Below are 25,598 nucleotides of genomic sequence, written 5' to 3' on the forward strand. Positions count from 1 at the left end.
TTGAATTTGCCTTTTCATAAATTAGAGGGTGTTACATCACATGTACGATAGTATCCTACACTACTATTAACATACAGTGAATATTTACTGCCTACCTTCGTCACTCTACTGCCACATACAAACCCCTCACAGAGAGGGCTGGGTTTGTGTGAACCCAGCACTATGGTTGGTTTCAATTATTTACATATGCGATTCTGATTGGGTAAAAAGCTTGTCAATCGCAAAGGTGCTGAGCCTACGTAAAAAATGGGCGGGGAAAGGCAGTGGAAGACAGAAAAAAACAAAAACAATCCGCCCGGGCGTCCATCTTGAATACAGTAAGGCAACGGTGACTGACAGCAACGGAGAGTGAAATCGCGATAAATTGAGTTCCGACCGCTCTAAAAAGTCAACCGACTGCGATCACCGGGAAAATACATATTGAAGGATTACATTTAGTGACGTTATCTGTCAATTCCGTCTCATTTTTGGCGTCATATTCCCGACGGGGCTGATGAAGTTATTTCGGAGGTTGTACATGCTAAGCTTTATTCAGCCGTCGACATGTCTTAGTTTAAAACGAGTGTTTGTTTTAACTACCCACCTTAGCAGATCTCGAAAAGCTTTGTGAGGTTGGTAATTGCAGGTTTGAGTCATTAACACCCGAATGGAATGTGGATATAGCGCGTTTGGCCATATTTAAGTCCTTCACTGTCAACTTGAGCTCGCGCGTGCGCTGAATCGTGCGCGTGACCCCGTTTATCTATGATCAGTTGTACTACATATATTATATATTATTTTATTTTATTTTTTTTAAATAAGCAACGCAAGCGTGATGTGGAAATATCGTTTAGGGATGTTAATTCCATTTTTATCCCCGTAAATGTGCATGCATTTAGTGAACTGCCATAGACTTTTCAGGTGGGTGTGATTTAGAGGCATTGCTCTGCTTGAAATATTAGTTCCTTTGCATTAATAACAATATTTTATACATATTTTATGGCGGGTTCTATGCATAGGTCGTCCAGTTCTGTTCATTGGAAATGGGAGCTGGCCCATTTACTGAAAGATCTTATTGAACGGGCTCGTTTATTCTGAGCGCTCGACAGGGCAACATTGTATAGATAACGTAGTATTCGTACGCGTTGGAATTTCCTCGTTATTGATATGGGTTTTCAGGAAAACTGCATGGACAGTCATAGATCACTTTATTTCGAAAAGCTCGTCTGCTTTAAATGAACTGTCACTAGTGGACACTTTGATGCCGTTTCCCAATCGCTGAATCTGAGGACTATAATCTGCCATTGGATTTGTGCACTGCCATATATCACTGACTCGGTTACATGGATGTGTTTCACTGACTGCTGATCAGTAGTTCGAGGGGAAACTTGAATGCAGAGACTCTTGGATTTTGTAGGACAAGACAGAAGATTGAAAAATGGGACCTGCAACAAAGCTGGCGTTTGGAGTGTTCCTCATCTCCTGCTCCTCAGGTGGGTATTAATATGTTGTAACAACTCTAAATGCAATATGCATGTACAGAGTGTTCGTTTGTATCATGACATGTTTCTCTCTCTCTCTCTGTGTGTGTGTGTGTATATGATGTATGTATGTGCCACCGGAGGCTGTTTCTCGTGTTACTCCGCATTGAGATCGAATTCACTGGTTTCTCGTAAAATAGCTACATAACACCATCTGAATATAATCTGAGCATGCACTATACAGGAGCAGCGTTTACTGCCAGGATTGTGCAGCTTATTTTCTCAGTGACTGGTCTGACAAGTTTCCAACATGAAGACCTGTTCAGTAAAGTTTAGAAAACACTAGTGGTGTATTGAACTAGTGTGTGTTTATATAATATTGACCAATTGTGCTGGCTGCTGCTCATGCATGCATGCATGTTTTATATGTTGCATGTAAACCCCCTCTACTGGTAGCTCTTATTTTTTAATTATTCATGGATGAGGACCGTTAAATTTATGTATATTAGTACATGAGAGGTTTAAAAAGGAATAAAATCATTTGATGAGGCCGGCTAGGCCAAAGGTCATATTTGCATGTGAGAACATTAGATAAGATATGGCTGAAGTTACATGAGCACATTTAATGTGCACCTTTATGGTTATATTTATTCAGACATATATTTAAGGAATAGCAAGGCATACGGGGGATGTTTCTATACAGACTCTGTGTTCATGGTTTGAATTTTGGTTTTATTGAAAAAAGAGGCACAATCTGTGCCTGTACTCGGTGTTCCCACTACATCCCTCATCCTGGATCGCACTTGCCCACACAGCACTGCACTCTTTTGGCTACAGAGACAATTAATCAATACAATGTTATATTTGAGCGCATCACTTCGGTATTTATATCAGTCTAAAGGCAGAAATATTCATGAGCATCTGGGTAACATAAGAAACTGTATCTTAGGGGTTACATTGCACATGCTCTCTCAGAGGAATCGGTGTAAACTAATGGGATGCTGCTTGTAGTGATATGAGGAACCTTTCACCTGATTGTTGTTTGAATCGTGTTTATGGATTTGTGTTGTATACTTGTGTTACACAACTGAATGCCCATTAGAGTTACTTCAGGATGTTACTGGATGTTTTGTCTGTATTTGGACCATTCTTGCTACTGTTCAGATACCAATTGAAAAGTTAGATTTGGTGTGCTGCATGTAAGTATTCACAAAAGTTTTGCCAAGACACGAGTTAATGCCTGCTGAGAGAATCAAGTCTAAGCGCTTGCCCAGTCGAATGTAAATTATGCTTTAAAAGCCACAACTCTTAAAATAAATCACAACTGGCAACATCTAACCAAAAGCACACAGAAAATGGGAAGCTTAAAGAGTAATTTGTGAATTTATTTAATGAAGATTCTATAGATTTAGGCTATCAATGCAGAATGACAGAAACAGTGTTTTTGTAATATAGATATATTTTACATAGTCGGTGCAATGCTGTATTAGCCTATTTGTTATTGTTTTCAAATAGATTGTTTTATGTCCGTTTGACAGGATAACATGAATTGTATGATTTTATTTATTTATTTTCAATTTATGAGTACTTCTATGAGCGATCAGATTAAACTATGTGCTCTGGTTGAAATCAAAGCATTAGAGTAAAAAGCTTACGCTTGTAGCTTGAATTGATGCATTACAAATCCACTCATGGTTATGGCATGGTTGCGTTTTGTAGACAGTAGTAGTAGCTGTTAGCAAACACACTTAATGCATCCATGCCAGTACATGTCAGAAGTATAAAATCACTGGTACCTGCAACCTAAAAGTTGCAATAAGACACATTTGTTGTTGTTGTTACTAACAACAACAATAATAATCATAATAACAGTTTAACTTTGTGAGTGGTGATCACAGTGCCTCAGATCTGATGGATGATAACTAGGGCTGCCCCATAATAGTCGACTAAACGTCAGTTGATGAGAAGAGGCTTAGTCGACCATGATTTTATTAGTTGGTTAGTTAGTAACTAGCAGTCACGCAGTCTGTGAGGGACAGATCGTTAACTGCGGGTCCTTGTGGTAATATAGCCTACAGAATAAATAGCCTGCGCAATCACATGCATTTTGTCCTGATAACAGCGGAAACAACTTAGAAGACTCTGTCATTTTTGGTCATACAGATAAGAGTATACATCATTCCAAACTATTCTTATTTGTGTGAACTCACAATAACAACAAAACTTTGCTTTTCAGAATATGAATATCAGAATATTTCTTTAAAATAAAGAAAACAAACAGGATGCGCTTTCTGCCGTCTCGATCTCTGTGAACTGGAGCGCGTCACAAAAATGAACCGAAACTCAGCTTATAGGCTATTTGCCTCACAAACATTAGGTATCTATAGAAAGCTTGAAATTTCTACTTTTAAATGAACCAATTCAAATAAAACATTTAAAAATGTAATTATGTAATCTGTATGAAAGGTGCATTTTTCTCTAAAGGCACTAAACAGTGGAGATCTTTTTTTTGCAACCGACACTGACTCAGAAAACACTAGTTTATCAAATAATTCAAATGTTTCCTTGCTATTTTTTCAACACATTTATAATCATTACTTTTGCAGATGCTTTCGTCAAGCTATGCATTCGCTTGAGCGTGGAATAGGCATATTGCACCTATATTACAGGTTAAGTATTCCCCCTAGTATATTTAAGTAATTGAACGTATGCGTGGAATTAGTCGACTAATGGCTTAAATGAAAAATCTTTAGATGGGGGCAGCCCTAATGATAACATACTTTAAGTGTGAAGTAATGCACTTTATTTTATGATATAATGTTGACCACATAGCCTACTTATTAGTTGAACTTCCAAACTTTATTTAGTGGCTTCTGTTTCCTGTATCTGTTTTTCTTGTAAATATTTACTAGCTATTATAAGTAAATGCCATGGTCAGCTGTTTTTCATGGGACCTTTGATGGAATTGAGTGCCTTGCAAGTTTAACATTTAAAGCAAACAAAAACGTTTGTGTGCCTTCCAGAATGCATCCTTATTTGACGCTTATGCACAAGCGCTGTACGCTTGTGAATGTGTTACTGTTTTAGACTAGCTACATACTGACTGGAGTGCAGAACAGAAGTAATGGTGGTTGCTCTTCCACTGTCTTATTCACTGTAATCTGTCAGCACAGCTGTTGTGGGTAAGAGGGGTTACATTTATTTCTCTTGTATAACACCCGGACAGCTTAGCTGGGGTCATTGTACAGCGACACAACTTCTAAAACAAATCCCCAAAACAAAGATCTTTCAGTGTTGTGGATAACATTCATTTACTCCAGAAATCCTCTTTTATACAGCCACAACAGGGTTGCTGAGGGGCAAATTGATAAATGTGCGTTTGGATTATACAGTGGCTGGTTTTTGTTTTGAGAAAAAAAAGAAAAAGAAAAAAAATCACTCAAAAAGTATGTTTACCATCATCTTACTTGCTTAGTTCTTTTTTGTACGTATATGGTGTGAACGTACTTGTAGGCTACAAGGCTATTGTTTGTGTAGGTGCAGAAGAAAATAGTCATAAACTGTTGGATGGTCTCTTCCTTTTATAAAACTTTTCTTGCAATTTTTGGAATAGTGTGTTAACTTGATTTACTCTTTATACATGGTCATTTGGATTAGCCTAACCCTTTCATATGCAAGTTAAAAGAAAAATTTCAGAACCTGGAAGTGCTGGACTGCGGTTACTACGCGAATAGCATAGGAGATCTGACACAGAAGAGATGAAATTGTTGAATAAATACATTTTTGTAAAAAAAAAAAAATTTTCGCACAAAAAGTATTCTCGTCACTGTGGACGCAGATGCTAATGGTTAGTATGACAGCGCTGCTTAATACGAGCCTGCTAATTTTTTTAGGACTCTCAACCGCATTCAGCGACAGTATCAAAAATGGCGATGTCCATAACAATAGGAAGTTTTATCTTGGGGTGGGAATCTCTAGGCACCTCACGATTCGATTCGATTGTGATTCAGAGGGCTGCGTTGCGATGCTAAAATGATTATCAATGCATCTTTTTTTTTGTGTGTGTGACTACTTGGTACTTTTAAAGCAAAGTATTTATAATGACCCATAGAGAATTTACTTCCAATATTTTATTAATAAAACAATTGGAAGTGATTTGGCAAGTCAACTGTAAGGTTACAGTTGCCAGCGTATGTCCCGACATTGCAAAGAACCAACAGGAAAAGAAGTGTGTGCTTGTAGCCTACTAGCAGCATACTTGTAGTAAATGAATACAAACTTCAGCATATTCTGAATCTCTAACATAAAATAATAGACTTCTATCCAACGTCCTCCTGTTATGTGCAATGAGCAATATAATCCTTCAGACAAAAAAAAAAAAAAAACACAAAGAAATGTTTGCTTTAGCAAAATCACAAAACAGCTTTCATACAAAAAGAATATAGAATGATGTACTAGCAGCTCTCATACAAAAATAATGCTTGTGGACTTACGCATATTCTGAATAATTAGTAACATACAAAGCTGCTCTTTTACACAAATAAATAATAAAGAGTCTAAGACTTATGACTTGAAATTGTTGCTGTATACCACAATCAAAAACAGCTTATACAAAAAAAGTTAATGAACATCTGCAGAGAGCACAGTCAAAATGTACATTTTTGTGACTGGCATTGCACTGATACACACTGTGACTGTGGAGGGCAGTACAGTAAACCTACGTATAACGTACGTATAACATCCGTTTACAGCATATTGATGTGAAAACTAAACAATACAGAAAGCAGCTCTCATACAAAAATACAAAATAGTCCACAATGAAATTATGCCAATTTTCCATACGTTAGCTTTTAACGAAGAGGGTGCCGTTCGGATTTTGCGCTCAGCCATTATGCGTCTCTGTTATGTGTTCGATTTTTGACGTTTGTGAATTAATTCAGAATCGTCCGCATCGCGATGCATCTAATAATCGATTTCCCCCCCACCCCTAGTTTTATCACAATTGACAGCGTGTTATTAGATAAACAAATCCAATCAAGGTGTGAGTTCATCCATCAGATATTTTAAAAGCAAGACAGGGATGACAGAGACAAGGAACCCAAACTCCCATCACCTTTTTATTTCCATGGTGCTTGTCATGTTTGTCACGTGACAAATAGCCTACTTCATGGAAAGGTATTTTTTCAGTGTTTCATTAATAGAACAATTCACATTAACTAACAAACACATTCAAAAACAGTACAACCCACTGAAGAGATGTCTATCCCTCACAGCCTCGCTTTCATTCACATTAAAAATCAAAGATGGCGCTTATGTGAATAAGGTCTATAGTGCTGTATGACAGATGTTTAGCTTTTATATCGTTTTGCCTTTTTATATTCAAAATATTCACAAACTTGTTAAGGCTCTCTGACATGTTCAGATTCTCAAATATGTGTGAATGCGTTTTGGCGTTTAAACACCTTTATAATGAATGATCATGTTTGTTGATCTATAACATGCAATGTTAGTTTGCGCCACAATTCAGACGGCATCTCAGTCTTCAGGGGGCTTGAGTAAATGAATAATGCGGTTACAATGATGTGTACAATTTAGGGAATGTTTACACAATACTGTTTTCAACTGAAAACTTTTTATGCATTTTGGCCGTTCATTTACACAACAACCGTGTTTTGGGGGCTTTTGAAAATGGGTTTCAAAGTGCAAGGTTTACCGTCTCTGTGTAAACGACAAAAATGTGAATTTGTGAAAACGGTGATGTCATGCACATGCGTATTACGTATTTACAGGGTGTATCTTGACAAAGTGACATCGCCAACTACTGACGTGACATGCATAATACAGCCTTTTTAATCATTTTCGCAGATCAGTGTGAACAGGGATAGTTTTGACAACATTGTCATCTGTTTGTAGTACATTGATGTCGTGTAAACGTCATTTAAACTACCTTATTAAATAACTACACTGACAGTAGCTGCTGTTCAGTTTGCATACTGCTGCTCTCCTTCTACTCGCTTCACTCACAACTCTTCCTCTCTTCATTAAAGCTTCAGGTGAAGGATTGCCAGATATCACAAAAAAGCAAATCAAACCCCTTAACTCAAAATATTAAACAGACATGGCAAAAACTGTACCAGAGAAAAAAAAAAATCCAATAATACCAATATCCTAAAAAATTAAAAGGCAGGAAATAATTTATTTATAGCATAAATAATGCATTAAATAATTCATAATTTATTATGAATTAAATAGTTAAATATAAAATATTTAGATATTATAAATTGATTGATGAAGTAAAACAATAACATGAGATTGAAAAATAATAATTCAACAAAACTTGAATTAAAGTTTAATTACACAATTACAATTGGGGGCACAGGTTTTGTTATATATAAGGAGAAGGACTTCAGGGAAAATAGATTAAATAAGATTCAAAAACAAGTTTAGAATCAAATCTATGCATATATCGAATCAAAATTAGATTCAAAATCGAGAATAGATTTGTAATCGAATCGTGAGATTCCAAAAGATTCCGACCCCTACTAGTAACCGAGTGGGGAGAGTAGGCCTACGTTTTGAGCCGCGCCTCACAGCTCAAACCCACTGCAGTTCTGGTGGATCTGCGGATTAACGTATTATATGAAGTGGCAGACAAGTTGTCCAGTGCAGTTTCGTTCATTCAGCGCGGGTTTGTCGAGAATGCGGTCGAGAGTCCTGAAAACGTGCAGGTGTCAGTTTGGTTAGAGAATGGAATTGTCACGCTCGTAAAAAAACAAAACGCTGTATGAACGTATTAGGTCTGTGAATTGAATGTGTTTTAGTGCTTTTATTGTGTATGATCTGTTATCAATTATGATCTTCACCAAATTGGTTTCTAGATCAAAAATGAGAAACTTTAGTTCTACCTGTGGTTTTCCACCAAAATAAAAGCCCTATGGTTTGAAACATTTGAATCACATACTGTCCTTTTACTGCTGTTCTATACAATTATTCTTAATTAATAATAATAATATTATACTTATTCTTATTATTAAATATGTGATCTCTTATTTTACAGTGCAATATGGGGTGGTTCAGCTTTTTCCTTTTTCTTTGCCTCGTTCTTATTTGCTCAAATATCCTGGTTTACTGTGGGCACACTGTACATCATGTATGCATTCTTGTAGCATTAGGAAGAAAACATACAAAATAAGCAGTTGTTACAACTTCTGCCTTACTGTGCTTGACCTTAGTCTTCCGTAGTTGCTTTATCTCAGTAAAGTATCTTTACCCAGATGTAATCAGTGTTCTCGGCTGCACCATGTTTCTTTAATGCCAGTCGGATGGATGTTTTCATCCCAGTATCAAATGTCTGTATGAACCCATGTGCTGTGCAGTTTGTCGCACTTATAAAACAATTCTCATTCACCCCGTTAAGTAAAGTCGCAGCGCTAATATTCAGACAGATGGACTACAAAAGAAGAATGGACTTTCCGTATGCAGGAAGAGAGTTTAAAAATGGAAAGTCTTTCGTTTAAAGTTATTTTTATTGATCCATGCAATCTTGATGATACAAACACATTATAATTTGATTCTTCCCTCTCTTTTTTTTTCGCCTAAAGCGGTAATGTGTGATTGATAGCTTGACCTTGTGTTGCTTTGCAGTGTATTTTGATCCTCGCCAACTGGACTTCCATGACATAGGCAGGTTGCAGCCACTGTTGCCCAAGATGCAGATGCCTCTGTGAATAATTTACAACCACGGTTGACCACTGCTGACGGAAGGGCTATTTGAAATCAAATGTGCTGCCTTTGTCCTCTAACAGTCTGCTTTGACCCGTGCCATAGTTTTCTTGTTTTTTTTGTTGACAGACAGTAAAATCATGATCGAGTAAATATATATCAACCCATCAGTTTCTCACTGTAACAGCAGACATGTTTAAAGGGCTTTTAGCGTTAAAAATCTGCTTGGCCTAAATATTCTGTATATGAATGGTTTTTCAAAGGATAGCAGATTAAACCTGTCATCTCTCAATGCGTTTGCAACCTCTGAACAAGATTTCCAAGTGTTTTCAAACATTTCTGTTCATGAATTTCACTGTTTGAACTTTCGGTGCGACACAAAGTCTAGTTGCTTCCTGACAGCTAGGCACAGAAACAAAGGCTGATCCAGTTTGTTTTTTTGAGTGTGATCGTTCATGTCATGTCATGAGCTTTCAGACAGTCCTTTGGTGGTGGAGGGGAATCAAAGCAGATTAAAGGGATTTGCAGCAAAAAGTATGTTAAACATGATTGACAGCTGATTGACTTGAATGCAAAAAAATTATATATTGGCAGATTAGTTGTGTCGGGATCTATTCGCTTATTTAAAAAAAGTTACATTGTAATGATGAAAAATAAAAAGTTTCAAAAGCCTGAAATTCTTGACAAAATAGTTAAGCTGTTTATATATATTAATATTATATTTATATTAAAGAAATATATATATATTTCCGGTGCATGCTTGTCGCCAAATATAGGCCAGTCCACGGACAACTAACAGGCATTAGGACGAACGTAAAGAGGGCGCTTGAGACGCACAAGTCAGCAATATTTCTGATGATTTATTGGCGTGAAGTTTCGTGCACAATGACAAGCAGGAGTGCAACATTCTCGAAAAACAATAAGCAGAGTGGACTGCCATAACATCAATGAAAAACATTACCGCAGGCTTCAACATGGCTGTGTTTACAATTAGAAATGTCAAACAAATGTCGCCTACGTCGGCGATTGTAGCCCATGAAAAGAGGTTGAAAATAAAACTTAAAATTCACTGAAGGGCTAGCCTAGCCTGCCTCCGCCCTCCTGCGTACTTCCGCTCAATTTTATTTCCCTTCAGTACTACGTCTGGGATTGTGGTGTATTCTTTGGTTTTCTCCGAACATTTTTTTGGCGGTCCAATCAGCGAACAGAGGGAGTGGCTGAGAACGATGACGTTGAGGTTTGAGTTGTAGGGTTACGTCACGGCCAAAAGTTAGCGATTGGTTATGGCAGATCCAGAGTGACTCTGGGCAGATCCAATAGTTTTAAACTTCAACAGAATACCCGCCTACAAGGAAGTTAACGCTTGTCAATGGAGAGAGGCCAGACTCTCTGTACAAATGAAATGTACGAGAGTCTGGTAGAACCAGGCTTGGACTAGCCTACATTGAACGTGAAGTTCGTGTAGGATAAACACGCAGGGCCGCTTCATTCTCCAAATCAGACAGTGGACTAGAAACATCTGTTGCAGTCTACAACAGGGCTGCATTTATGATTTAGGCTATTCAAAAATCTAAATTATTTTACGTTAACTGTTCAAAAAGGAATGTGATATGGATGGATACTCACGATCGCACAGTTTGCATACCACTTTGTCCTCCTTCCTTCATAGTTTGATCTACAGTCCAAAACCCGAAGTGCTTCCATATCGAACTGCTCAAGTTATTAGGGGTTATCACTCTCTCATGTCGCACAGATTGATCGCCGTTGTCCTCCATTTGTTTGGCAAAACACCAGCAGCAGCCGATTGAAACTATAGGCGCGTAAAATTGGTGGGAATTTTCTTTTTAGCTTTCGCAACGCCTACTGCACTTTCAGAATTCTTCATTTTCTTTTTCTGCCTTTTTGTGAGTTTTGTTACATCTATCTTTTTTTATTTGTTTAATTCGTTTAAAATTAATAGTGTACATATTTGGTTAAAATCGATTCCCTATTTTTGTTTTCGAAAACTTGTGTTGGTTGGTCTGATCGATTGTGCAACCGATTTTCTAACGTAAAGTGACAGCCCTAATCGATTATCAAAATAATCGTTAGTTGCAGCTCTTATATGTGTATATATTTATAAAGTATTAAAGCCATTTATTTTTTTAAATGTTATAATCCTAACAGTCATTTCTACTGTGTAGCTCCTGAAGGTGTCTTGAGTAACATGTTTGTAAGGTAGGCTAGTATGCAAATGACCTGAACTGGAAGCTATGCAACCTCTTTTGCAGAATACAGAACTCAAATTGTTTTGTTGTTTGTTTGTTTTTTGTGACAAATATATATATATAAGGAAATATCACTGAGAGGAACCTTGTAGACTTTCTTGACTGTATTTCAAGGTCTATTCGTTTCTTAATGTCAAATAGCCTAATTTGACCTTTTTAATTGTATGACCCCCATTCATGATATTCATGATTCAGAAATCCATGATATGAAACTTTTTATTAAATGTATTTGTTGTTTGAGAAACAAATAGGCTATATATAAACAGTGCATGCAGAATTATTAGGCATGTTGATTTTCTGATCATATTTTATTTCCAGGCACATTTTGCCAATTCCAAACCATATTAATCTTAATAACTACTATTGATTTTGTATTTAATCATTTATAAGTGATGTATAATTGTTCATGAAGGCTGGAAATGAAAAACGCCTTATATTCAGGTGTGCAGAATTATTAGGCACGTTTTCTTTTACAGATCAAATAAGCCAAAAAATTGATTTAACTAAGACTGAAAAGTCAAAAATGATTAAATGCCCATGAGAAGGATACAATACTAATGCAATACTAGAGATTGCAGTTAAGGCATGACCACTGGACAGTGAAATGCTCATTGGGTCAGCAGGGTCAGACAAAAACAGGTGGAGAAGAAAAGACACGTTAACTACAAAATAATTAGGAATTAAGGTGAAGAATTAAACCATCAGGAACCCTTTAGTTTCCAGCACCACCATTTTCCAGAACTGCAACCTACCTGGAGTCTCCAGAAGTGCAAGGTGTCAGGATCTCAGAGACTTAGGTTAGGCAAAGAATCCTAAAAATGTACCCCCTCTTAAACATACAGTATGGAATTTTTCGCCACTAGGGGTCGCTAACCTCTTTACAATAACAAAGGCGTAGTTTGATGACGCAACACATGCTAAGAATTATGGATGTTGTCGTCAACGTCAAGCCGGCCGATCTAATAATGTTTATGGATGACTGAATACATCGATGTTTTTATCATGACTGTGATATGAAGCAGTTCGGGATTGATAAGAGACAGCTATCAGCTCCAAACGCGATGCGAGTCCCACGGATATAAAAGTAATATGGACATTTCATTCTACCGAACTACACGCAGAATTACTACTCACAGGTCAGTTTATTAGACAAATTAAACTTGTGAGGTAATGCAGCACTGTTTCACTTGGTCTAACATTACACTATCACTCTAAACTGCATTTGAATGTGTTGAAATGTTTGTGTTAACGTTAGTTTGTCTGTATGAGACTAGCAGTAAGCTAGATCAACATTAGAATAACATACAGATAATATTCTAACATTTTATCATTGTTGAACTATATAATATTGATTAGTTTTATGTAAATGTGCTCACCTGTTTAATAAAGTACATGTATGGGAGCTCTCGGTATCTCGAAAACACCGCGCTGATATTGATTCTCGGTTTAGTTCTCCTTTTTTATCCAAAGTCTGCTTGCCATGGTCCATAATGTTTGAACGAAACAACAACAGCGTGCAGATAGACATTGCGAACTACACAGTTGTCCGCGTCAGTTTGGTTACTATCAGAGGGCTCTGGTTCATAGCTCTGGTTGCCATGGCAGCACGAGCGGAAACCAGAGACAACACGGATATGACGGCATTGACGGCGACAAAACGGAAATAAAGACATTCGTGTCTTCGAATTAAAATATTAATTTCTCTGGATTTAGAAGTTAATTGGAACTGTCGGGATAATGTAAATACACAAGTTAACAACTTTAAAAAATATATAACATAGATATAGTGATTTTTTATATTTTTAAAGCAAAAAAAATACATATTGTGCCTTTAATAAGAATCACAAGCTGAAGTGTAGTAAAATACATGAAGATTGATTTTATTTTTATTTTTATAAGCTTTATAGACAGACAGATTGAGAGCAGTCTATGATTGAGAGTGACTCTTGAAGGACCGGCACCACATCCTCTTGTACCACTGTTTGAAGAATCTTCCAGAATCTGTCAGTAAGGTTTGGGAGTTCATTTTTAGTTCATTTTTAGTCCATCTCCTACCCTGAAGTCCATTTTGCAAAACTCCCAAAACTTACTGTCAGATTCTGGAAGATGAATATCAACGTGCCTAATAATTCTGCACGCACTGTATGTATGTGTGTATGTATATATATATATATATAATTTAAATGTTAAATGAGTGTACATTCAGCTTTATCTTTTTATGTCCAGGAACTAAATATGACTCACTATTTTCTTTTTTTTAAATGCAGATAAAATCATTTTGGGTCTGATGACTAGCTTGTTGAATCTGGGAGGAGTTTAGTTTTAAAATGTGCAACAATTCCTCAAATATTTGCTTCATTCTGTTAGTATCCGGGTTTGAACATTTCTTGGAAGCAACTTTAGAGACATGAATGCCAGGAAGTGTGTTTGTAATGGAAAAGTGCAAGGTCTCACACTGCCGAGAGGACTTTTGTCTGAGCTTCTCAATAGTAGCACAGCCTAAGATGCCCAATTATGCAGCACGTTCTTTAAAGCACATTTATTGTTGTTCTGTTTATTCAGGTTCAGCATTTATATACAACATTGCATATTTATTTATGCATTATATTCATAAATTTATGTTCCATAAAGGTTTGGTGGACTGTTGAAAACTGGCTTACAGTGGACACAGACTAATTCAGTGTTTGCAGCAGCAGTGCAAATCAGTTTTTGAATATCTCAGTCAGATGATTATTTGAATGTGGTCACAACAGCACAAATAAAGTGTATGAAATCAGATTTCCTAGCTCACATTAGTAGATGATTTAAAGTTCAGGTATTTATTATATTGTTATTTATAACAACTGCACAAAGCAAAAACAGCAGACGGACTGAATGAAAATGCAAATTCGCTCTCTGCCAGTTTGGTGGCGCTTATGGAACAGCAGCAATATAGCGTTTCTTAGGTTACCGCTGTACACAAAGCAGTAAACACTACCGCTGTAAACACTAATACGCATTTATACGGAGGGAAGAGGAAAAGAAAATTCCATCAACTTTTCTGAAAGCAGTCAGTTCCCTTCAAAGATACATTCATATAAACCCACACCCCCAATTCAATATTTATATTTTTCTTCCAATATTTCAAGCATCGCGAACAGTGAGTTTGCTGTGCCTGGTACAGTATTTGCTCTGTCTTCACAACCCTCTACAATGAGAGTAAATAGGTGACTAACGAATGTCTAATACAGCCACTGGCTAGTAAATTGTTAGATTTCACTCGCCGGTGTTTGAGTTAGAGTCTAAGTTTAGCACAGATATATTTTCACTCGCATTCATCTTGAACACTGACTGAGCGCTTAAGAGAGTTTTGCTCTCTGTCTTTAAAGCGCACTATTGCAATTTATCTCAATGGCAGCACATTTGACGCACCATAAACTGTACTGTGAAGGCGCTTGGGCCCTGTTTACTCTTGTCATGAAGCTGCATCTTAAGTAATTGGACAGCTATCTGATTGCAATTCAATTGTCCTAGACCACATAAAAGCACTTCTGTGTGTTTACATGGATGATTTTATGTGTTTTAAACCAATACATCTAATTACTCAACTCACTTTTTAATGGCAAATGTAATGAGGCCCCTTGGTGTCCGATGCAGTACATGAGTACATCGAGACGCTATGTGTCTTTTCCTGCACACAAGTATGGTAGTTGAGTACTGGTGTCTGCATCGTTACTAAAGGAACTAATAGGCATGACTGAAAATAAGCATTCAGATTCAGTCTGATCACATGCAAATGTGTGGGCAGTCAGTCTTATAGATCACATTTAGAAAAACAAATAACCATTTAGGATTTAAGATGTGCAGTTTATTTGTTCCAGTGGTAGTTTAAAATGGTTCATAATTCTTTCTAATGCTCCATGGACCGACAGCTAAGAATGAAAATTTGACAGAAAATAGAAAATAACACACTTCCCTGTATCAAGTGTTTACATGTCCTATCAAATTGTTTAGAAAAGGTGTAAACCACCCCTTACAATCCGAATTAAATTTTCATCAGATTTGGCCAATTAATTCCGGTTGACGTGATTCCGGCCACTTTTTTTTTATTCCAACTGTGCTACTTGTCTGATTACAAGCGGATTATTAGGGTCCATGTAAACCCAGTTGGTGTCTGATAGGAAAGTCGGTGTGCAGTCTCGCTCTCAGTGAGATTAATTTGTCACAGCACAACAAGTTTAAAACAGAAAAGTTTTTATGTACAATACAGTAATGTTTCACATTCCGCACTTCTAGGTCACTTATCATATAATCAAATTTGTGACTTTGATCATGTGAACCTTTGTATGGATGGTCAGATGTTGTTCTTCCATTGAAAGACAATATGCTCTTTGGATCCTCCCAAATCATTTTTCAGTTCAATTTCAAATTTTTATGCTGGTTATATAATAAATTTGTAATAAGTTGCAAACATTATTTGGTCACACTTTAGATTAGGGTCCAATTCTCTATGACTTTTGCCTCAAACTGCTAATTACTGCTTATTAATAGTTATATATAGTTATAAACAGTTAATAGTTAAAAGCACATAAACAGTACCTGAGATTATCATTGCCACACTTTGTGTTTGTTGTTCCAGCCGCGACGTCACAGAAAAATAGAAACTGTTTCTAAAATAGAATCGTCGCGTGTCGCCGTCGCGGCTGGTTAGGACAAAAACTAAGCGTGTAGTTAGGACACGGTGTAAGGATGTAGAATATGGTCATGTAGGATAAGGCATTAATATGTGCTTTATAAGTACTAATAAGAAGCTAGTTAATAGTGAGAACTGGACCATAAACTAAAGTGTACTGTTAACCCATAAAAAATGCTAAATAGAAGCATGTTCAATATTGGCCTCAGACATTACATCCCTATAGAATATACATTACAAATGTTCATGAGTAAAAATGTACATGAATGCATTGGTATGTATCTGTCCATGGCTCCATGCTAAGAGTTTAAAAATGTCAGAGATGGAAAATGCAAGCTTGAGAAGCACCAAACATGCCATCAGCAGCCCACTTCTTCTACTAGTCAAAACCTTTCAAAAGACGTTGCAGCTTGTTTTTAATGTACATGCAAAGTGTTGGTCATCAAGTTTATTTTCTGTAGGAAACCACCATACATGATCCATTATTAACATCATGGCATGTGGTCTTTTCACTCATACCGTTGGCTGTCATTCATTGGCCGTGTTCGGGGTGTTTTTAAGCTTCTTCCACCAGCTCCATATATTTACAGTGCACTCTGCCATTTTACCTCGTGTAACCCTGCTGACTCAGAGGAGTCTGTGTATCCCAGCGTCTCATATTAAAAACCGAGAGCAGCTCAGCGGAGGGGCAAGGGCTGTTGTCAGGAAGAGCAGTCGTAGAATATAGGTCAAAGATTTATTGAGCCATCTACTTGTTAGTGGACAGGGCAGGTGAGTAATTCCCTTATGTTTGCCACTTGTAATTAGTTTTTAATTTATTCTAGATGTTTCCTACCAGATGCTCAAGGCATTGGAGCAATTTGTGGTGCTCCTTTTGTCATTTAAGATGAGTAGGCTAAATGCGATTCGTCCTCTGTTGATCATTGTGCGTCTTGTGCACCATCGTTCTTCTCTGCCTTGATGTGGATGTGACAGTAATTCCAGAAGATTTCCTCCTAATCCCAATAATGGTAACTTGTGTCTCTGGAACAAATCCTGAGGATTTATCCCCACTGAATGGCAATTAGCAGATTAATTCCCACCACAAAAAAAGTACTCCTATGTTTCCTTCAGGATATTGTTTTTGTTGTGTGATAAACTGTAACAATACCAATTTTTTTCCAACAAATTATTGATTTTTATTATTAAAATGCTTTTCATTAAACAAAACCTGTTGCAGATATGTTTAACTATACATTGGCATATAAACACACAGTGAGCTTTCTGTGATTTTGCATGTATTCACATAGATACGCTACTGTTCAAGATAATGTTTTTGAGAGAAGTCTCTGCTCACCAAGGCTGGATTTACTTGACCAAAAATACAGTAAAAACAGTAATATTGTGAAATTGTATTACACTTTAAAAGAAATGTTTTCTATTTTAATACATTTTAAAATGTAATTTATTCTTGTGATGGCAAAGCTGAATTTTAAGCATCAATATCTTCAGTATCTCACATCTCACATGATCCTTTTGAAATCATTCTAATATGCTGATTTGGTGCTCAAGAAACATTTATTATTATTAGCTAACGATAACGGTAAATCACAATATAGTTGTTTTTGCTTTTTAAAAGGTTTTTATGATATCAACATTTTTGTTACCATTGAAATGTCATAATTCACAAAACAACTAATAATATAAGTAATAAAAACTCAAGCTCACTGAAGGCAAGTAAAAAGTGATAAAGAAAGAAATAAACTATTTACAAATATATAACATGCATAGGAAAACAAACTGCAATTGAACAAAGACACAATTTAAATAGACCTTTTAAATAGATTTTAAATAGATAAAAAAAACTTCAAGGACTAGAAATAAGTAATAAACTGTATAAAATAATCAAATGTATTAAAAAAACTGCATAGTCTTCACCGTGTAAATTAAATATGCATTTATTCTTATTAAAGTTACAAAATGATTCAGTCAAGAGCAGTGAGAGTATTTTTCTCTTTTTTGTTGTTTGATTAACATTAATAACGACATCGGGTAAATTTGGATGCTGTCACTTTAAAACCGACTGCACTGATCCAATATACTTGTTTTCTTAAGTGTTTACATTCAATTAAGACATAAATGGCTGTGCATTTGCAAAGACATGATCACTTTGATACATAAGAATGTGTATTTAACCGTTCAAGCCCCATTAGTCGGCAAAAAGCACTCAGTTCAGTTCTCACGCGCTTAATGAGCAGCGGCTTCATGTGCGCACGCCTCACAGTCCGCGCTGTGAAACAGTCTCTGCATGCTGCACATATAGCAAAATGAGTGGTCTTTCGCTGCTAATTGAGCTTCAGTGGTTTAAAATCATTTGTTTTCACATGCAAACGATAAGCTTTCGTGACCGTGTAGCACAGCAACGTCAGCGGAACAGCGATAGAGACGATAGTCGAAAACTACCGGTTGTCAAATTTCTACAGGTTAATCGTGTCTGCTGGTATACCGCCCACCCCTACTTACATGTAGTTGTGAAATGCACTTACTTAATGAATTGTTTTTACTGTAAGACGTGGTAGCCTATGTATTTTTGGAGCATACTAAAGTGCAGTTTGTGACATTTGAAGAATGTTCCTGTAATCACTTTATTGCTGTGTTTTTATGCACAATGTGTTCCATTCAAATGTATCCAGCAATGTGTTGCCACTAAACCTGTGCTACCAGTGCTCAAATACTTGGCCCAAAGCATAAACTGTTTCTTGTGGCACAATCTGTGAACATCAGCTCAAGCCAAATCTGATCTGGATCACCAATGTTCCCATAGATGCAAGATTGCCGCCAAACTAGTGCTAACACTTGACTTTCTGTTCTATTCTATTCTGTTACGCTCCGTCTAAATGTTTTTGAGTGCAAGAACGCATCTTATGTAAACGTCCAGACAGAGACTTAGTCGTGCGAGCATGCGCAACCTGCACGAGATCCCAGGTGTCTTTGATCAGGATTAGCAAGTAAAAGAATTAGATTAGAATCTCAATCCGCTATTTGCTCTTTATTTTGTTCATGAAATCCTCTGGATTTTTGTCTTGTGTGTTAAGTGATGGTGATGACATGGGTTGTGTTTTGGATAATTTCATAACACTCATCACATCACTGCCATATTCAAGCACGATCTGAGTTGTGGTTGTTTTAGGAAAAAGTAAACTCCACATCCTGTTTCAAAGTGGCCCTTCTGTGTTAATCACACTCACTACCTTACATTTGCTTTTTTTTTTGGTTAACCACATGAAAAAAAAAAAACATGAGTAGCTTTTGAAAAAAATAAAAAATCCCATTTGTGGATTTACATTTTTTGGGTTCTTTTCAAACAGTTGTGTGTCGGTTATTTTCCTCCCATGCCTGTCATCTTTAATTGATTTTCAGCTGCTAATCAGTGACGGACTGATGGTTGGGGTTTGAGCGTTACACTTTGGGTTGTGGTTAAAGTCTTCTGAGAGATCAGTACAGCAGGTGTCTGTTTCCACTGCAGGCAGTCCATGTCTTAACCAGCTTCCCCTGTGTTTTTTTTTTTTTTTTCCAGGTGCCATTCTCGGCCGCTCAGAGACACAAGAGTGTGTCTTTTACAACTACAGCCCCAGCTTGGAGAACCGAGGAAACCGCAGCGGTATTGAGTCTTGCGTGGGAGAAAAGGACAAGAGGCTTCATTGCTTCGCGACTTGGCGAAATGTGTCAGGATCAGTTGAAATAGTAAAGCAAGGCTGCTGGCTTGATGATGTCAACTGCTATGACAGGTAATCATTTTGAGCCAAATTTAAATGAAAGAGACAATGACTTGTGCTTCAGTAAGTGAATCTTGTATGATTATTCAATGCTCGCTCTGAATGATTTGTTAAAATGATTCAAACTGGTAACCCAGCAGTTTGTGAGGCTTTTTGACTGGTAGCCTCCGTCAATATTGATCAGCATCATTTTAAGTGTCATGTTCAGTGCTAACTGTAGTCATATGTCACAGCCTTCCCCTCTGAATAGCGATTGTTTTGATTTAACTTATAGAGGCGTGGTCAAACCCTCGAGTACTGCCCTTGCGATCAGCATTCATTTCTGCCTATATCATAGTTTCTAAAACTGTAACTGTAGTAGAGATGTTTTTGCTCCTCACATGCAGTTTTTCACTTGTTTTGCATCAGCATTTGTACAATTATTGTCATTTTGTAAAAATATTGCAGTGTGAGGGGCTCTACCATTAAAAATGTGGGGCTCAATAAGATATATATATATATATATTTTTTTTTTTAAGAAACAATAATTTTATTATATAGCAAGGATGCATTACATTGTACAGGAACAGTAGACATTTATAAAGTTACAAAATATTTCTATTTAAAAATGCTGTTCTTTTGAACTTTTTATTTGTCAAAGAATCCAGATTTTTTTTATTTTTAAAGCAGCACAACTGTTTACGACATTGGTTATAATAAGAAATGTTTCTATTAGAATGCTTTCTGAAGTGACACTGAAGACTGGAGTAATGGCTGCTGAAAAATTCATCTTTGCCATCACAGGAATGAATTACATTTAAATATTTGATCAAATCAGTCCAGCCTTGGTGAGCATTAGAAACTAAATCTGACCGACCCCAAAATTCTTTTTTTTCATTTTCAAGCATTGTTTAACTTAGTCTAAATTGCCCATGCTCAATGCTCTACACATTACAGAGAGAGTATACGCCACACATTCATTTAACCAAACACTTCCTTCTCAAGATTTCACAGAATTTAAGATAAAGTCTTGTGTGAACGTGTTTCCATGTTTAGGCTTGGTTGTGAACCTTGTAACCTCCGGCCATATAAGGGGAGATATTAAAAACAGGTTTATCAACGCATCTGCCCCTATGTGACAGGTAGCACCGCTGGTAGATCAGGAAGTGCTTCTCCTGAACGAAGCTGTTTTGATAGCGTGCAAAGGAAGCAGCACTTCTCCTGTCCTAACATGCTGCTAAACCCGTTTACCTCCCTCGCTGGAAGGATTTATGTTTTTTGTTTTTTCATGCACATTGCTCTGCCATGTCAAGTCCTTAAGTAGCTGAGCAAGTATTGCGATCGCTTAATGGTGCGTGTGCGTCGCAAGACAGTAACCGAATCACTTTTCTGACTAAATGCCTCTGGAATGTCATCCATTCCCCTTTTATTTTTTCATTTCCACCTGTGTGTGTATCTTAAGGATTATTGGTGTGCTGCTAAGCTTTGTTTATCTTCTTTAAGCCAACCTGAGAGCTCTGCTTTGATGTGGGCTGCCAGATTTTAAAAAGTATCTCTTTGGCTCAGGCATTTTTCCGCCCATGTGCATTTATTCGTTTGTTTGCTCTCTAACCCGAGCGAAATCCAAATAAACCTTGCAGCTCGCGTGTCTCAATAATCCCCAAATGTGATGCAATCTTTATTTAATTGCCAAAAATTTTTTATTATTTTTTTTTATAATCAAATGAATTACATTAAATGTATTTAATTAATCAAATGAATTGTATGTAATCAGTATGTACTGTTGTGCACCTTTCTGTTATTTGGTGAAAAATGTGTTGTGTTCTAGAAATTTCAGTATTTGAGTGGTTAAAAAAATTGAACCTCAGTTGTGGACAAACAGCTCTGCTTGTTCTTTATCTTACAGCACCGAGTGTGTGGAGAAGAAGGGGGACCCAGATGTGTTCTTTTGCTGCTGTGAGGGTAACATGTGTAACGAGAAGTTCTTCTACAACCCAGACACGCAGCCAGTTCAGAGTAAGGCTCCCTTCAGCGACACAAACAGCAAAGTCTTTAAGGGTATTGGAAGTTCTTCAGTTATACCTCTTCCTTTGATGTAATTGTGCTGGTGTTTGATTCTGTCGGTGTGAAACTCTCCTTTCTGTCTTTGTCTCATCATAGCCTATATTCCCTCATAACCTCATCATTTCGACTTGTTCAGAGTGTTGTCAGTGGTGTGAATGTTCATTATTAGTTCCTGTTGGAAACATATGGTGCAACTGAAGATTTTTTCTGCGTGCTTTTTGGCATGTATTTTTAATACCCTATGTGTCTGTATTTAATATCCAGTAGCTGTGTTTACATGGACCCTAATAATCTGATTGTAATTGGACTACTAGCACAGTCCCAAAAAAAACTAAAAAAAAAACTGCGCATGTGCAATGATGTAGAAATGACATATGACGCAAGGAACGAGCTGTTGATGTTGAATAGTGTCATAAATGACTGTCGTGTCATTCTAAAATTCTCATTCCACTCATCGTATGTGAAGTGAAGCAGGACAACGTCCCATCAGTCCTTGTTTAGGTCTCTCATCCATAGACGCCTTGTTTTGGGTGCGGGAATGGGCGTTTTACTGCTTTTTTAATAAAAGCAACAAGCCACAACGGTTCATGTGCTCGTTGTCTCCTAATTAGGACCCGAAATCAAAGAAAAGAAGAAATTTAGGAGAATATGCGCAAACAGTGGTAAACTGTATATTCGTGCAGTGTGCGCATGCCAAATAAATCAATTCCGATTTGAAGCTTGTGACATATAAACACGCACATCAACCCCATCACTTTATTTAGAGTTCATGTAAACACTACGTTCGGATTCATTAATCGTAATTCAAAAGTTGTCCATGTAAACGTAGCTAGTGACACTGATGAGGTGCAGTTTCCGTGAGATTTTTGGGTTTGATAGTTTCTCGTGAGTTTGTAATTTTGCTTTTTCATAATTGTACAGTTCCAGTGAATCCATTGTGCCCTCCTTGTGAGTGTAGAAAATACAGTTTTAACATTTGATTTTTGAAATAATCTAATTACAGAAATGCTTTTAAGCTACAGATATTAGGGACTTTTATAATGTTGGTTATGTTTATTCATTTGTTCAGATAATTCTCTATTTCTTTGATCAGAAGGTATGCTTTGATATGCTTATTGACCAAGCCACCAGAACTCCACTGACTAAAGCTCTGTTAATTGCTGCATGTGTTGGCTCTTATACACATCTGCATTTCTTGTGACTACTGCAGAGCTTTATGGCTGTGGATTATTCCGCTTTTGAATGAAGAGCTTGTTGTCTGTCTCATGTCACCTTATTGATGCAGCTCATCGGGCTTTTTCTTTTTTTCATGACCTTTGCTTTGCTTTAGTGGAGTTGAAGTTCTTTTCAGAGCAGCATGTTCCTCTGTAAAATTGTAATTGATCGTTGTGATGTTGCTGCTACCGGAGGCTTTTATAAATTCAGGTTATTTTTGACATCAGAAACGAAAAAAAAGAAAAGAAAAAATGCTTGTGTGTACAAGCTAAGACCAACACTGAATGGAGCTGAAGCAGTGGTTTAAGCTTTTTTTCTTTTTCTTTTTTTTAAATAAATAATAATTAATTAATAATAATTAAACTTAATTCAAAATCTGTATTTTAGAGGCAGAAAGATTGTATTGGTCTTGAATTGATCGATTTATATCGATATTATTATTATTATTTATACCTTTACCAGAAAAAGTTTGGGGTCGGTATGATTTTTTTCTGTTTTTGAAAGAAGTCTCTTAAAGGGTTAGTTCACCCAAAAATGAAAATTCTGTCAGTAATTACTCACCCTCATGTTGTTCCAACCCCGTAAGACCTTCGTTCATCTTCGGAACACAAATTAAGATATTTTTTATTAAATCTGAGTATTGAATTTCACGTAGTATAACTGCGCAGCGCTTCTGTGTTGTACGTCACACGCATCACACACATGACCAGCGTCGGCCAATAGTGAGCCTACGTGTGACGTACAACACAGACGCGCTGCGCAGTTATACTACGTGAAAAAACTGGAGGCCCAGAGAGAAGGAAATGAATAGTGGAATAAAGTCGTTATTTTTGTTTGTTTTTGCGCACAAAAAGTATTGTCGTCGCTTTATAAACTTAAGATTGAGCCACTGGAGTCACTTGGACTATATTAACGATGTCTTTAATACATTTTCTGGGCCGGCAAGTTATAATGTCTTAGAAGCCTATGGAGGAGTGATCCAGCTCTCAGATTTTATCAAAAATATCTTAATTTGTTTTCCGAAGATGAACGAAGGGGTTGGAACAACATGAGGGTGAGTCATTACTGACAGAATTTTCATTTTTGGGTAAACTAACCCTTTAAGCTCACCAATGCTGTGGTTGTTTAATTGAAATACAGTAAAAACAGTAATATTCTGAATTATTACAATTCAATTACAAAAAACTTTATTCTCTATTTTAAAATGTAATTTGTTCCTGTGAAGGCAAAGTTGAATTTTCAACATCATTTACTCCTGTCTTCAGTGTCACATGATCCTTCAGTAATCATTATAATATGCTGATTTGTTGCTCAAGAAACCATTTATTTTTCCTTTAAAATTTTTGTTTTTGTTTTTTTGGGACATTTGTTCAGGACTTAACAGCATTTATTTGGAATATATATTTTTTGTCACATTATAAATAACTTTACTGTCACTTTTGATCCATTTAATGCATTCTTGCCAAATACAAGTATTTTCAAAAGCATTCTTTTGAATGGTAGTTTATATATATAATAAGTTTGGCTGATGAACTTTCTGTCGATTATGTAGTTGTGCATAAAGTGTTACAACTACATGTCAACACAGGTGTTAGTTAATTACAGAGAATCATTGCTGTGATGTGTGCATTAAGTTTGTGAGAATTACATTAGTCTAATTGCCGAGCTATTGATAATTTCAAAATGTGTTGTTAAAGATACACATTAACAAAAGTTTTTTGTTGTAAAAAAAGAAAAGAAAAGCAACATTCATATGTTACAAAAATAGTACTTGTTACTGTTTAGCATAGACTAAATTGTAAGGCTAAAACAGCTGTGTTGTGGGATGTAATGTGTGTTTGGGAAGTTGGAACAGAGTGACTTATAATGTGCATTAATACAATCACAATCAATTTGACAGCATCACATAGGAACACAAATTGGTGCTAAATACAACTTGAACAATTGTTATATTATGTTCTTTGGAAATGTATGAAAGAAATAGCACTACTTTAATTTTACACTTTTGTGTTTCACATGGTAACTTGACTAAGCTTAACATTACAGAGTTTGAGCCTGTGTAGCTCTTCATCCACTGCAGTAGATCCTCAGAAATACATGAATTGAACAACCTGAACAACCATATATTGAGTGATTCTGTAATAAAGACATCAGAGCTTTCGTTGCACCAGTTTGCTTTGCTGTCTTTGGGCTTTTAACAGCATAGCGTGCTCTCAGAGATGACTGTGTCTTTTAGATTACCGGGGCTGATCTGGTCGCTTTATCTCTTCTGAGTAAACACTGACATCAACATCCTCTTAACTAAATGAGGGATGGAGGCATGTCAGCGAGCCACTGCTCTCAGCTCCCTGCAGGAGGGCTGTTGTACGTTTCAGCAATCGTGATTTATCATCTACCCGCGGCCGCTTTAAAAGATTCACGATTTAGTTGCATACAGCACTGGTTGAGCTCCGCCTGATGAGTT

General features: G+C 36.7%; 1 protein-coding gene across 2 annotated transcripts in view; it reads left to right on the forward strand.

The window, feature by feature from the left end:
* Positions 1-301: 301 nt before the first annotated feature.
* The window catches only part of acvr2aa (activin A receptor type 2Aa), a 49,466-nt gene continuing 24,169 nt past the window's right edge, over positions 302-25,598 (forward strand). The window contains exons 1-3 of one of the 2 annotated variants that reach the window (XM_084421488.1): positions 302-1,472; positions 19,678-19,888; positions 21,762-21,871. In XM_084421488.1, coding sequence (XP_084277614.1) covers positions 1,418-1,472; positions 19,678-19,888; positions 21,762-21,871 — 376 coding nt within the window. In that variant the 5' untranslated portion in view covers positions 302-1,417. Of the gene's footprint in view, positions 1,473-19,677; positions 19,889-21,761; positions 21,914-25,598 lie in introns of both variants that reach the window. The other variant, XM_084421487.1, reaches the window with a different exon arrangement.

This window comes from Rutilus rutilus (assembly GCF_951802725.1).
Source record: "Rutilus rutilus genome assembly, chromosome: 10".
In the NCBI taxonomy this organism is placed as follows: domain Eukaryota; kingdom Metazoa; phylum Chordata; class Actinopteri; order Cypriniformes; family Leuciscidae; genus Rutilus; species Rutilus rutilus.